This window comes from Lotus japonicus, chromosome 3 (genome assembly GCF_012489685.1).
Source record: "Lotus japonicus ecotype B-129 chromosome 3, LjGifu_v1.2".
Lineage (NCBI taxonomy): Eukaryota > Viridiplantae > Streptophyta > Magnoliopsida > Fabales > Fabaceae > Lotus > Lotus japonicus.
The window spans coordinates 93,349,054-93,364,626 of NC_080043.1; the positions used below are offsets into that span (position 1 = coordinate 93,349,054).

The following is a 15,573-nucleotide window of genomic DNA, read 5'->3' on the forward strand; positions in this document are numbered from 1 at the left end:
TGAAAGTAGCAGAGATGTTACAGAAAAAACAATAGTACGTGTAGGGTTTGGGAGAGAAAATTGATCCACACATGTCATATTTTTATTGGAGAAACAGTAATAACAACACAAATTGTACTGCACTTAAGTTTTCCCTTTAAATAAAGCCTTATACGGCTAGACCAGTACAACCTTGTATCACCGTACTCATCAGTACAATTAGTGTCTCAAATTTTACTAATCAAATTATGTCATGACATTTAAAAACTATTATGTAAAGTCATAACTATCATACTTATGTCTACATAACATAATTTGATTAATACGATAAAGAATGAGACAGGAAATCATGACGGAGGACCCGCCGTACAACGACAATAATGCTTGCCTCCAACATCAACGCAAAATCCAAAGTTGCGATTACCGGGAGTGCAACAAGAATGAGATCTACAAAAGGACTCACACCCGGCGCTCCTATAAATACTCTTTGAATTGCAAATGGCTAAGTCGTTGTCGCCACAACAGCTTCCAAGTTTTATATCATTCTCTTCAATTCCATTTCCACCTACAATTTCACATGTTGATTAACTGATTACATTTAAATTATGTGCAGAATAAATTATACATTGAAATTCCATAAAGAATCAAAGTTGAACCATGAAAAATGGACTTACCTAAGAATAAAATCATGACGAAAATGCTAACCAGCAGTAGAGAGTTTCTTGCTCTAGCCATCTTCAGATTACTAGGTTCAAGGAACTGATTTTTTCCTTCCCTTGTTTTTGTATAATCCTAAGAGTTCAATCGGAAGAATATATAACAACAGGAGGGACCACTCTCCTTCAATGTGTATAAATATTTCCATTAGCCGGTTGACTATTTTGTTGTTACATTTAGAAAATTAATACGTCCTTTTGATGACTATAATAAATGGTAGCTGATATTTTTATATTTATCGATAATTTTTTTTCTTAAGGTATATTACACAATAAAAAATAGACTAAATACTTGATAAAAAAAATTAACTATTTACTGTGCTGGTCTTATTAGTAAATATTTAATTTCTAGTTAATGCTTACTTAACAATGAACATACTAAAAAAAATTGCAAAAACAGTAATTATAGTAACTTATAATTATTTATTACAATAATTTTTTTATTTTTATCATAAATAACGTTACAAACTATTACGTTATTCACGTATATATATTGTTATAAACTATCATAAATAACATTGATTATTTACCAACTGTGCTGGTCAATTGTTAGTAAATATTTTAATTTCTTAAATTTGTTTCTTAGTTAATGCTTACTTAATAGTTAATATGCTTAATAACAAAACTAATCAATGAACATACTAAAATAATTTCAAAAACGTAATTATAGTAACTTATAATTATTTATTACAATATTTTTTTAAGAGCAATGCTATATGGTACGACAAAATAGGTACGAATGATGCACGAGAGTCATTTAGTGGCGGTTTTAAACCGCCACAAAATTACAACTGTCAAAAAAAAAGTTACGGTTAAAACCGCCAGAAAGTGCTTCGTGCGTGGTGCACGAGGCCCAAGATCGTGCCCCACAACATTTTCCTTTTTTTTATCATAAAAAACGTTACAAATTAACTATACACACATCGTTTCAAAAAAAAAAAAAAACTATACACACATATACATAAATGTCTGTTAATTTATGGTAGAATTAAAAAAAAAATAAAGTTTGGAAATTAAATTCTGATTTTTTTTGAAATGAATATTCAATAAATTAAACCGCAGGAGGCATAGAAGCCAAAACATCATGGGCAACAAGATGCACCGTAATGTCTGGGGACTTCTTCCACCCACACTTCATTTGTGTAAGTGAAAGCGTCCCTTGCCAAAAGGTCAGCCACATCATTTTCTGAACGTCTTACAAAAGAAATAGAAAAGACATCAAAAGCGGAAATTAAAGAACGACAGTCGCTAACAACATTAGCTAAAAAAGAAACACCCTCCTGTTTGGACTTCCACCAGTTGTATAACTGTAGACAATCCGTCTCAAAAACCACTCGCCGAAAACCCAAATCAACAAACGCAAAGCCCATCGGAGGCAACCCGCTTCTGCAAGCCATGGTGAGAGGGAGGCCACCGGGTACGCCGTTGCCGCTGCCATAATTTCACCAGCGAAGTCACGGGCTACCATACCATAACCTCCTACGCCACCTAGAACAAAGGACGCATCAAAATTGAATTTAACAATCCCTCGAGCAGGTCTCCATGCAGCTTGCAAAACCCGTGGCTGGCTAATCTGATTGGTGTTAGAAGATGAACCTGACATAAAAGAATACGCACGCTGCACCGCATCCATGGGAGAAAAAATTCTGCCATTGAATTTGTTGCTGTTCCGTGCCTCCCAAAGAGTGTATGCCAAAGTTTGAGCCAGCTGCAGCACCTCACTATCCCCTTCCTCTAGGATTTCTCGCCAAAAATCTGTAATAGAACCAAAACGTTCCACACGCAAGGACAATCTGAATTTGACTTCTTTACTAGTGCTTTTACTCGCGCGTTGCACGGGGAATATGTCTATTGTATTTGATACATCAATTAATTATGAACGTGATTATGCGAGTTCATTTTCCGTTATTACTTTTTAAATTCTAACTTATCTATGTTTTATTTAAGTTGTTCCCAATATGTAATCTCCTATTTCCCTATTAATTCTCCGTTAATTGTCTCTTTTTCTCCTTCAATTTCGTTCCTCTCTCTTTTCTCTCATGTGACATTTTAAATTTTCGGTTTCCATATATCTTTTTTTCTATTTCCCCATTAATTGTCCTTCTCCCCCCCCCCCCTCATCCCTTCTTTCAAATTCCCTTTTCCCCCATTTATTTTTCTATAATAATTTCTTATTTCTGGAATGATTATTAAAACCTTTCATTTTCTTAAACATTTGGAAACCAATCAAATCAAATATTGTAATCTTCTCCGTATCCATCAAATAATAACTGCTTTATTTCCCCAAAATAATTAAACAACCTAAATCAATAAATTTCCCTACGCCTATAATTCAACATATTTTCATTACAAAGAATGCCTCAAAAATCCAATGAATCATAATTCTCCATAAATCCCAACCAAGTCAATGTTTGTACATTTACCAAATCTACAGACAATGACAAGCTAAAATTGACCAAAACCTATCATCCGAGATGCTAAATTTCCCTTCCACTTATATTAATAAAAGAAATATTTTCCCACAACCTTCCCACTTCTTGTCTCATCTCAATCATAGCTCCACCTGCTCTCTTTCACCTCAACATGCTTCTTTACCGCCAGATGTAAGATATAATGCAACATGGCCAACTCCTCGCTGACACCGAGGAATTGTGTGCTTCTCCTTTGGTTAATGCAAGTTTTCTCTTATACTTCTTCTACTTTGTCCTTTGACCTTCTTCAAAGAAATAAATACTCTTAGTGTTTGCTCTTAAGATGAGCAAGTTCTAAACGATAGAAAATATGAGGAGATTTTAGATATCCGTAGAAGGAAAAAAAACTTGAACAAAACATATCCCACCAAATCTACAGAAACAAACAACTATTGCATTTGAGTTTCTACCACATCTAACAGACATCTAGACCAGCTGATAGAGTTCCTGCAACAAACCAGCATTGGAATCATCTCCCAAATAAAATAAGAATATTTCTTTAAGTATGCAAAGCCATAGTAGTTGGACTAAACAAAAACTAAAATCAAATTCAGTTTCCAATATACTTTCATCAAACAAAATGTGAATCAAATCCATATGGTTACATCCTATCTTTTTCTTGTAGAAAAAAAAAACCCGAGCAAACCCACTCAGAAAAAACAAAAAAATTCCAACAAAATCTATTTTCTCATACAATTAGAAAAGAGAAGAGTTGCATATCTAAAGAACTTCTGCAAATCACAGCGAGTAGAGGTCATCAAAAGAGAAATACAGAGGGAGAACCACATATTGCATCTGTCCTCACTTTCTACAACTTGTTAAAAGATGCAATACTTCTTCGTGAGAAAAATCACACATTACAAAACCACAGGTAAAGAGACCCCTTGTTTTAAAGTAAAAGAGACATACAAAAAAAACGTACTTCAGTCAGGTGGTTCATGGCCAGCGCCACCACCCACATACTCAAATCCTTGTATCAAGCTCTTTAAACTACAAGAGAAAACAAATAGAAAATTCAAGCCTAGGGGCACTTATCACAGTAGATTACAGTAACAAAAAACTCAAAGCAAACCAACTAATACAGAAATAGAAAAACATAACACTAAAGATTCGAATAATCAATTCACAAAAACCCTTAAATTAAGAAAAATTCACCGTTAGACAAAATCTCCAATCTCCAATTCATGAACTGTGTCTAATCTACGCAGTTTCCACCACTCCTCACATCAGCAACTGCATGGGTTGTATGAGAGTTGTTTCTCAAGCATTCATTCTCACACTGATCGAAGAAGTGTCTCCCGTAACTCGAATGAGACTCTAATCCAGAGATTTCTAATATGAACCCAGCATGAAACGCAAAAATAAGAAAATGCTCAAGCTTTTACTTAGCACATGTATAAGAATGATAGGAAATAAGAAGTAAGACTCCATTTGACACCAAATTTTGACGGGGCCTATCAGCATAAAACACTTCTGATATTTGCTTTGATGTGTGATAATTAGCACTGGAGTACAATTGTGCTACTAATCAAATCGAGTGAATCGGATTCACATCATAAGTTACAAAAATTAAAGGCACATTTTAGTCAAGTGAAACAAAAAAATGATGTAATGCCCCTCATGTGAACTCCCCAAAAAATTATCCATATACGTGAGAAAAGAACAAAATAATTCTCCCATCCAAACTCATAATTCCCCATCGAAAATAATTTTATCCATAGGATCAACTATCAAGTATCAAGACAGGTTAATTCATACGTTATGTAATGCCAAAAGTAATTGTGGTTATCTCACCAATGAACTTATACTAAAAATCAATTTAAATTGAACTTAAGGAAATATATAGAGCAAAGTAAGATATGTCAGCCAATTGACGTACTAAAACATGATTGATTATATGTAAAGCTGATGAGTTTCAGGGAAAGAAGAACCAACCTTAAGAATGGGCTAGACATGCTCATGAAGATTAAATATGAGCTCTTCATATGCTTTCATCAATTTGAGTGACATGTGCATCATAAAAAAAGAATCATCAAGCTTGCTTCTTCGTAAGAATCAAAACTGGAACCAGATCACGAATATTGGCTACGTTTCAGACCCTAAGGAAGTTTTAAAAGAAATAAATTGAATCAATTTTTGAAATCAAAGAAACGTAATCACAATATGCACAAAAATCTTTGGTGGAGGAAGGCGCAATCTTAGATAATTAGGGCAAATATTTTATGAAAAAGTTTCAAGATTTAAAATTACCTTTAAAAAATCGGTTTCAAGATTTGTTATGAAAATAAATTTAGGTGAAGAAAATTTTTGTTTTGAGAGTATGAATTAAATTTTATGGTATTTTTATTGAATTTTCGGATTTTTATTTAATTCAGAATTTTATGAGTTTTTATTGTGATTTGGTAGATTTTGATAGTTTTTACTAATTATTTTTAGAGTATTAATTAAATTTTATGTTATTTTTATTGAATTTTCGGATTTTTATTTAATTAAGGATTTTATGAGTTTTTATTGTGATTTGGTAGTTTTTATTAATTAATTTTTATGGTATTTTTAGTTTTTTTATTTAATCTAGGTAAATCTTAGATAATTAGGGCAAATCTTTTAAAATTTTATGAAAAAGTTTCTCAGATTTAAAATTACCTTTAAAAAATCGGTTTCAAGATTTTTTATGAAAATAAATTTTAGGTGAAGAAAAAGTTTAATTAGAGTATTACTTAAATTTTACGGTATGTTTATTGAATTTTCGGATTTTTATTTAATTCATAATTTTATGAGTTTTTATTGTGATTTGGTAGATTTTAATAGTTTATATTAATTAAGTTTTTTGGTATTTTGTTTGTTTTTGACTTTATATAGGTAAATCTTAGATAATTAGGGCAAATCTTTAAAATTTTAATATTTTATGAAAAAGTTTCTCAGATTTAAATCAAAATAGGTCAAGATTGATTTGAATTTGAAATAAAATATGTCAAAATTTTATTTAGTAATTAAGTGTGACACGTGTCAACAGAAGAGAAGCTCAAATGAGAATTAATCTGGGAGTGACATGTCATTAAATTGGCCTGATGGAAGTTCTTCTTTTCTATATTGATACATATTGATTCAAGCTATCACGTATTATATTTCTTATATATATATATATATTTAAAATATACTTCTTTTATATTTGATCAAAGTGAGAAAAAGATCTCAAGAAATATAAATATATTAAAGGAAATAAAATTATAATTATTTTACTTTTTATTAAATTAATTTTAACCTTATAGGATTATGTTTTTTTTTGAACGTTATAGGATTATGTTAAAATAAAGGGAATGGTGCAACTACAAAGTTTGACACCTTGGTGTTTTTGATTACATATATATATATATATATATTATTGTATTTAAATTAACTTTTAAACAATACACACATACATGAGATTGAATATAATTGTTGATCTGTTAAAATAAAATATAATTGTTGATGATTTCATTAACGAACTTTAACACTTAATATATTTTTTATATATACTTTTTTTTAAACTTTATATATACTTATTTAGTTTCATTTGACTATTTTTGAATTTTTTTTGGATAATTAATATTTTTAGTGATTATAATTATGTGTATGAAAAGTTTTAAAATTAAGATTTACTAAAATAAATAGTCATTAATAATTAATTGGTGTTGCTATTGATAAGGTTGAGTTTGATAAAGTTGAATGAGCCGGGTGAGGTGGGGGATGAAGTTTTATGTGAAGTGGAAATGAGGTGAGTAATGAGAGTTTTATTAATTTTTGAATTAATTTTTATTTTTAATTATACACATGTAAATTAAACATTAAAAAATTACCTGTGGTGCACCACATTAGCTTGGCTGAATACATGTCAAGGTCATTTGACCTCCGACTCAAACAAGTACTAAAGTTGAGGGATTTCGACATATATATATATAAGGAGTGACACATTTCTGACACACATCAGAATTAAAAAGATATCTAATATTTATCAATAGTTTCCATATTTTTAATATGATAATGAAAATATGAGTAGTTTTTAATTCAATAATTAATATGTTTGATAATATAAATCACAATTAATATTAAATAATTAGGTTTCATCAATACTTTTATCACCCACCTCATTTACCGCCACTAAAGACTAGAACCAACCCTCACTTTTTTTGTAGCTTAAAAGCTACTTTTAAGTTAAAGCTTATGCATTTGGTTCCATTCAGTTTTGTGGCGGTTTAAACAGCCACTAACACATTTTGTTGTAGTTTTTATGCATTAGTTATGATTTGTAAACCGCCACAAAATACCACAAAAATGGATGGAGGGACCATAATCAATAATTTGCTATTTGAGAAGACTAAAATTATTAAAATAATTAAAGGGGGACCAAATTTAATAATTTGCTATTTTAGGAGGACTAAAAACCTATTTAACCCTAATTTTGATGACTTACTTTCCCATAGAGGGTTGAAAAGAAAGTTCGTTTGGCAAGCCCTGCTCACTTAAAAAATTTAGAGGCACCGCTTCAAGCACGAAACTTGCCCCAAATTTCATTATTTTCTTGGTTTGTCATGGGAACTTGAGTTTTTTTCTGAATTGTCTATGTACCATGTTGCTGCTGCTAATGAAACATGAACACACATAAGAGCCATGTCTCTAACAATGACATGGACATCATCATATGATATTTGATAAACTTGGGATTCTTTGCATTTCTTTTCTATTGGTCGTGTCATTCTGAATTGAACTACATTGTTTCATGGTTTACATTATAGATGTGAGCAAGTAGCTCAGAAGAAGCTGCAAGATGGATACACTCTTTCTTGGACGCTACATTGAAGGTTCCACTCTATACCTTGAATGAATAGAATAGTTTGTGATAACAAGTTAAGAACTATTGCTTCTTTGATCAATGTAGAATATCCTGTTGCTCTGGTTTCAACCATTACTAATATTTGTAATTTCAAGATATACATTGGCTTTTCATATTGCATTTAAAATTGTCAAATTAAATTCTCTCTTATATCACTGATACCTTTATTCCTAACATAAACTAATGTTTGATTAAAATCTTAGCTCTTCCTGGCTGTGATTCACATATTAATTTCTACTGTGAAATTAATAATATCTTTAGTCTGATTTTCTTTCTTTCTTTAAGCAAATACAGCAAGTAGTGAAAACTTTGCTACTGCATAAGGACATAGCTGAGAGAAGTGAAAATTGTAAGTGATAAATAGAAAGACTTGGTAGCTGAGTTCATTGTCATTACACCAAAAAATAGAGTGAAAACTGTTAATTTGTAATTCAGATAGTAAGTTTTTCTCATTTCCCGTGAAAAGGGGTAATCTTTACAAGGTAAGAAGATGCCTAATGAACAAAATTTCTTTCCTAATCTATGTCAGCCAGCTACATCATCCCATTTAGTTCCCTTTCAAGAAAGAAATTACAAGTTGGAAGTTATCTTCACTACAAGGAATTGTGAGGCCACCCATGGGATGATCATATCCAAACTCTTCCTCAGCTTGATTCAGCAAGTCTTGAAATAAAGGTTGGTTCAAGTAGGATATGGGGATCACACACCGTTTCTGTTTCTCTCCAACATACACTACAAGATAGCCCTTTGGCACTTCAATAGATTTTGATGCTATTTGCTGGTGTTGAATGATGTCCGTCGAATACCATATAATGGGAAACCCATTTTTTGTGCTTGTTTGATGGAAGAAAAGCAAAGCACAGATCTCAAAGTTAAGCAGATATTGTAAATACTTGAGGATGGCAATGACTTGTGTTGTCTGTGAAGGCAAGAGATGTGCATTTATAGTGTTTTAGGTTGTTTGGAAACCCAAGTCTAAGAGAAATAATTGTTGAATGATGGAGGGCCTACTAAAGAGATATCAGGTGGTGTTGTCTTAAGATTGTTTCCCACCTTCTAAAACAATGGATAATACAGACCATCCACTTGTGACCAAACGAACATGCTCCAATACAACTACAACCTAACATTTGTTCATGCATTAATTGGTACTCCATATTTCTGTGAACATGGTTTAGACATGTTTTCTTCATTTTGATAATACTAATTAATGCTGATGTACTTCTAGTAAGTGATATTTTCCTGACAAATTATAAGGCAATGGCTTACTATAGATCATAGGCCACTCATGATGTTTAAGATCATACGTATATTTCATTTCATGTTCATTAATATGTTGGCCTTTGCTCGAGAATGTCGTCGGGCTTGCATTGTAAACTATAACATGTGGCAGTGTTCTTCAGAAAATCCTTTAAGACAACACCATGTGAGCCCTTTATATGCCCTTGTCTCACATAGGTCCCATTGCTCTTATCTCATTGCCCTCTTGCATTGACCATTCATTAAAGTAGCCAACAATTTGTTACATATATCTTTCCACCTATATATATGCATGGCTGCAAGCACTTAAGACCAACACAAATTCTTCAAGGCATTTGAAATTCAAATCTTGCATCTTATATTCACATCTTCTTTAGACCCGTCTCCTCGTAACACATACTACCATGGGTTTTCGTTTACCAAGTATTAGAAAAGCACCATTTGCTTTAAACCAAGCATCTTCAAAAGCTGTGGAGGTGCAGAAGGGCTATCTTGCAGTTTATGTTGGAGAGAAAATGAAGAGGTTTGTGATCCCCATATCATACTTGAGGCAAACTTCATTCCAAGAGATGCTGAACCAAGCTGAAGAACAATTTGGCTATGACCATCCAATGGGTGGTCTTACAATTCCTTGTGGAGAAGACATTTTCTTAGAAATTACTTCTCAATTGAATAAGTGCTAACCCCATGATTGAAGGAGCTAACATAGACTAATTGAGGCAATTTTTTGTACAGCAGGAAATTTCTTTTTCCTTTGTAGTGTGCCTTTGTAAGCAGAAAAATACCATTTTATGAGATAGTTATGAACAGAGAGATTGTAACATGTTCTGGTAAAATTTCAATGAATTGATATGGTAACCTTTTATGCATAAATATGACACAAATAGACAGAATAGTCTTTCATTGTTTGATACTAATGATATGATGATTTGATCCACAAGTCACCTTATTGTTTGTGAACTTCTGTTAAACCAGATTCTTTAATTTGTAAATTCTGTTAAGCCTGCTTGGACTATCCTCTCATGTACTAAATTGACAATAATTTTTGTAGGAGCAAGTGGAATTTGTGATAGTTTCTATTGAAGAAAGGCAGAGCTGTTCTCCATTGAAATGAATGGTTGATGAGCTATGTGATGAGGTCTAGCAGGAGACAAGGGGTAATGAAAGATCACATGTTATTAATTTCAAGGAGCTTATCAAGGATTAATTTTCATTTGAGAGGCCTTGTCAACACGGTAGCCAACTATATAAATAGACTTTTCCAGCAGAAAAGATAATAATTGAATAGCTGATTTAGTGGCTTACTGGTTATGCTCTAGACAGTCATGAAACATATCACATGAGTTCTTCACATAAAGATAATGTAATGTTTCTTTGAATCTGATCTATAGAACCATAATTTCTAATGGACAGCTATCGAATAATGAGAATGTGATTGGAATTTGGAGCTAGGAAGACCACATATTGTAACTTACTGATACTTGGTAGAAATGATTGAAATGTAGTTCCACATTCGAGCTAACCACATTACTGTCACTAAAACATATGTAATTATGTATATTACACTTTGGCCACTAAACTTATTAGGATGTGAAAATATGTAGATCAAATGTAGATGGCCTTAAGCATTATTAAAACAAAAATCTGATAAATACAACACTGACCCTTGAATGTTGGAAATTTTAAGGCATGCCTAAATTTTTGCCAAAGAAATAAGGTAATCTACAGGTGGATACAAACCATATACGTTAAAGAAATTAGATGTTTCTTTAGCTATATATGCAATCCATTGAAGTAATAAAATTTTAATTTTAAGTCCATTTTTACCTGCCTTGGACCAAGGTGGCATCTATTGTATTAGGGGAGCCCTTAATCTTTACATCTGTGTATAAACTTTAAACATAATAATTAGACTGATGCTTGATACTTCAGTTTGGTAAAAATGAATCTTAGCTTTAGCCTAGCTGTGAATCAAGTATTCATTTCTGCTGCGGAATTTATGAGAACAATCAAGTCTGATTTTTTTTCCTCTTAACAATTTAGTAGCTGAATTATTGAGATTAGAGTCTTTACACACAAAAATAGAGGATTAACTTTTCCAATTTGTAATTCAGATAGTAATTGTTTCCCCATTTCAGATTAAAGGGGTAATCTTTACATGTCAAGAATATGCCTATTGTACAAAATTTCTCCACTATCCTATGTCAGTCTCCTACATAGTGAGATTTATTGCCCATTCAAGCAAGAAGTTATGTGTTGGAAGAGATCTTCGCTGCAAGGAATTGTGAGGCCGCCCATGGGATGATCATATCCAAACTCTTCCTCAGCTTGATTCAGCAAATCTTGAAATGAAGGTTGGTTCAAGTATGATATGGGGATCACAAACCGCTTTTGTTTTTCTCCAACATACACTGCAACATGTCCCTTTGGCACTTCTAAAGATTTTGAAGCTGCTTGGCCAGCGAAGGATGCCCGTCGAATAGCAGGTATACGGAAACCCATTTTTTGTGCTTATTTGAAGGAAGAGCAAAACACAAGATATCAAATTTTTGAGAAGATTGTGTTCTAAATACTTGAGGAGGCCAATGACTTGTGCTGTTTGTGAAGGCCAGAGGAGTGTATTTATAGTGTTTTAGGGTCTTTGAAAAACCAATTCTAACTAAAATGATTGTTAAATGATGGAGTGAAACCAATGAGATATCAGGTGGTGTTGTCTTAAGATTGTGCCCACCTTCTAAAATAATGGCCAATATAAAGCATCCAGCTGTAATGTTTGTTCATTCATTTATGGAGGCTCCATATTTTTGTAAACATGCTTTAGACATGTTTTCTACACTTCGATAGCAAATATTAATGTTGATGTACATTTGGTAAGTTTTATCTGCCAGACAAATTGTAAGGCAGAGGATAACTACAGAGTCTATTCCTGATGTTTGTGATCATACATCTGTTTTATTTCAAGTGAACTAATTATGTTGGCCTAATCTCAAGAAGCTGGGGCTTGTGATATCTACTATAACATGTGACAGTGATCCTTTAGAAAATCCTCTAAGACAACACCATGTGACCTTTTATATGCCTTTGTCTGCCATAGGTCCCATGACTCTCATCTCATTATCCTCCTTCATTGATCATTCAAGTAGCCAACAATTTGTTTCATATCTTTTTATCTATATATATTCATGGTTGAAAGCACTTAGGACCAACACAAATCCTTCAAGGCATTGGAAATTCAAAGCGTGCATCTTATATACACATCTTTTTAAAACCAGTCTCTTCTTAACACATACAATACAACAATGGGTTTTCGTTTACCAGGTATCAGAAAGGCATCATTTGCTGTAAACCAATCCTCTGCAAAAGCTGTGGACGTGCCAAAGGGCTATCTTGCAGTTTATGTTGGAGAGAAAATGAAGAGGTTTGTGATCCCCATATCATACTTGAGACAACCTTCATTCCAAGACTTGCTGATTCAAGCTGAGGAACAATTTGGATATGACCATCCAATGGGTGGTCTCACAATTCCTTGCGATGAAGACATGTTCTTAGATATCACTTCTCGCTTAAATAGGTGATAACCCTTTGGGGAGAAGATCCTGACTTAGATTATTTGAGATAGTTTTGTACAGCAGACACTTCTTTTTCATTTTAATCTGCCTTTGTAAGCAGAGAAAGGCCATTGGATTGAAATAGTTATGGACAGAGAGAATGTAACATGTTTTAATTGATATTGTAAACTTTTGTGCCAAAATATAACTCAAGAGACTGAATAGTCTTCCATTTGCTCTTCAAAGTTATTTTCCTTTGCGTTGCTTCCCTTAATGGACTGTGGTGAGAAATTTATATAACCACTTTGGTGGTACAACTAGATCCACTAGTAGTTTCTCTTTGTTGTGCCCCCTGCAATGCATATGCTGGTTACATATATCCTTCACTGATTTGATGATGTCCAATATAGATTATTAGATTTTTGCATAAAAGTAGATTTCCCTAATGTTCCAGAACACCATACTTCTTATTGATACTAATTATTTGATGATATGATCTGCTTGTCTGATTATTGTTTGTGAAATTTAGTTAAACCAGCTTGAGTTATCCTCTCATGTACAAAATTGACAATAAATCTGAGAGGAGCAAGTGGAACTGTATTTGATGATTTGCAAAGTATTTTTCTTTAGGACCTTTTAATCATTCTCCTATTCCTGAACTCTTGAAGAGTGAATGTTACCTATCTTTTACTTCCAAACTTGATTGTCTATTCTGCTTTTGGATAAAAAACAGTTTGATTGGAATGTTAACTAGCCTTTAATGTAAATAGTTAGCTTATGAACATCCTTTTCCTCCTTTAATGGATGATTAGGATTCAATTTTTTTTCTTCCACAAAAGAAAAAAAAACAATATCTTCAAATGATTTAAGTTTTGGACATTATTCAATCAGAGAAGGACCAGTCACTTGTCACCAGAATATAGTTTGTTGTGGCACTAAAACAGAAAACAAGCTCATGTGAAGATGTTGCTTGAATCAATTGAAATATCACCTGTGATGAGGAAACAGGGCCTCCCTCATTTATGAAACAGAATCATGCCATGGCAGAGAACAGCACTTAATTTTTGCTCAGCTATGACAGCTCCACAAATCTTTAAAGAGGGCACACATATGTAAGAGAATGGCTGTCTCAATATGACCTATTTGTAAGCTGTTTTGAGCTTATTATCATAAGTTGTTTAGATTAAGTTATGAATAAGAGTTTATGCTTACATGTAACATATTTTCAGCTTATTTCATAAAGTTTCTCAAATTAGATTATTAATAAGCACTTATACGATATACACTTTTTCCTGCAAGCGCTTAATTAAATAATTTACCCAAACACTTCATTCCTAATAATACTATTTCAAAAGTGTGTGCATAAAATTAAAAAATCTTTTAATCCCGTCCCAAATACACTAATGATTGATACTCCTCTTTCTGCCTAGGAAGAATAATTTTAGCTCTGCCCTGGCAGTGAATCACACATTCATTTCTAGTGTTAGTCGTGTGGAATTCATGATAACAATTAAGTCTGATTTTCTTTCTTCCGTTTTTTTTAACAGAATGTAGCCTTGCTACTGTATAGGGCCTAGTTGCAGGGAAAAGTGAAAAATGTAATTGATAAACAGAAAGACTTGGTAGCTGAGTTCATTGTAATTCAGACGGTAAGTTTTTCCCATGAAAAGGGTAATTTTTACAAGTTAAGAAGATGCCTATTGTACAAAATTTCTCTCCTAATCTATGTCAATAAGCTATAGTGAGAGATTTAGTATTAGTTCCCATGCAAGCAAGAAATTACATGTTGGAAAACATCTTCTCTGCAAGGAATTGTGAGGCCACCCATGGGATGATCATATCCAAACTCTTCCTCAGCTTGATTTAGTAAGTCTTGAAATAAAGGTTGGTTCAAGTAGGATATTGGGACTACACACCGCTTCTGTTTCTCTCCAACATACACTGCAAGATAGCCCTTTGGTACTTCAAAAGATTTTGAAGCTGCTTTGCTAGCCGTGAATGATGCCCGTCGAATAGCTTGTAAATGGAAACCCATGTTCTGTGCTTGTTTGAAGGAAGAAGAGCAAAGCAAAGATCTCAGATTCAAGCAGATATTGAATCTAAATACTTGAGGATCCAATGATTTGTGTTGTTTGTGAAAGAAAGATGTGTATTTATAGGATTTTAGGTTCTTTGGAAACCCAAGTCTTAGAGAAATAATTGTTGAATGATGGAGGGCCTCCTAAAGTGATATCAGGTGCTGTTGTCTTAAGATTGTTTCCCACCTTCTCAAACAATGGCCAATATGAAGCATCTACCTGCAATGCTTGTTCATGCATTAATTGGGACTCCATATTTTTGTAAACATGCTTTAGACATGTTTTCTACACTTTGATAGCAAATATTAATGCTGATGTACATCTGGTAAGTGTCATCTGCCAGACAAATTGTAAGGCATAGGATAACTACCGAGTCCATTCTTGATGTTTGGGATCATACATCTGTTTTATTTCAAATGGATTAATATGCTGGCCTTCACTCAAGAAGGTGGGGTTTGCAATATCTATTATAATAGTGACAGTTGATCTCTTAGAAAGTCCTCTAACCATGTGAACATTTATATAGCCTTGTCTCCCTTAGGTCCCATGACTCTTATCTCATTGGCCTCCTTCATTGATTATTCATGTAGTCGACAATTTGTTACATATCCTTTCATCTATATATATTCCTGGCTGCAAGCACTTAGGACC

The 15,573-nt window shown here is 33.0% G+C and overlaps 2 protein-coding genes across 2 annotated transcripts; one reads left to right on the top strand and one right to left on the bottom strand.

Annotated features, from left to right (window-relative positions):
* The first annotated feature begins 9,454 nt into the window (after nt 1–9,454).
* On the top strand, nt 9,455–13,089 carry LOC130745042 (uncharacterized). The gene is made up of 3 exons (XM_057597191.1): nt 9,455–9,974; nt 11,651–11,782; nt 12,561–13,089. The coding sequence occupies exons 1-3, from the start codon at nt 9,701–9,703 to the stop codon at nt 12,869–12,871; spliced, it is 717 nt and encodes a 238-aa protein (XP_057453174.1). The 5' UTR covers nt 9,455–9,700; the 3' UTR covers nt 12,872–13,089.
* Nucleotides 13,090–14,419: 1,330 nt separating this feature from the next.
* On the bottom strand, nt 14,420–15,040 carry LOC130747562 (auxin-induced protein 15A-like). The gene has a single exon (XM_057600535.1). The coding sequence runs from the start codon at nt 14,877–14,879 to the stop codon at nt 14,601–14,603; it is 279 nt and encodes a 92-aa protein (XP_057456518.1). The 5' UTR covers nt 14,880–15,040; the 3' UTR covers nt 14,420–14,600.
* Nucleotides 15,041–15,573: the final 533 nt, after the last annotated feature.

Excerpts from the sequence above, each read along its gene's own strand:
- LOC130745042 (XM_057597191.1), top strand. The coding sequence starts at position 9,701 with ATGGGTTTTCGTTTACCAAGTATTAGAAAAGCACCATTTGCTTTAAAC. Across the intron at positions 9,975-11,650 it reads TACTTCTCAATTGAATAAGT|GTTGGTTCAAGTATGATATG; the intron begins GCTAACCCCATG and ends CTTGAAATGAAG. Across the intron at positions 11,783-12,560 it reads GGATGCCCGTCGAATAGCAG|AAAACCAGTCTCTTCTTAAC; the intron begins GTATACGGAAAC and ends ACACATCTTTTT.
- LOC130747562 (XM_057600535.1), bottom strand. The coding sequence starts at position 14,879 with ATGGGTTTCCATTTACAAGCTATTCGACGGGCATCATTCACGGCTAGC.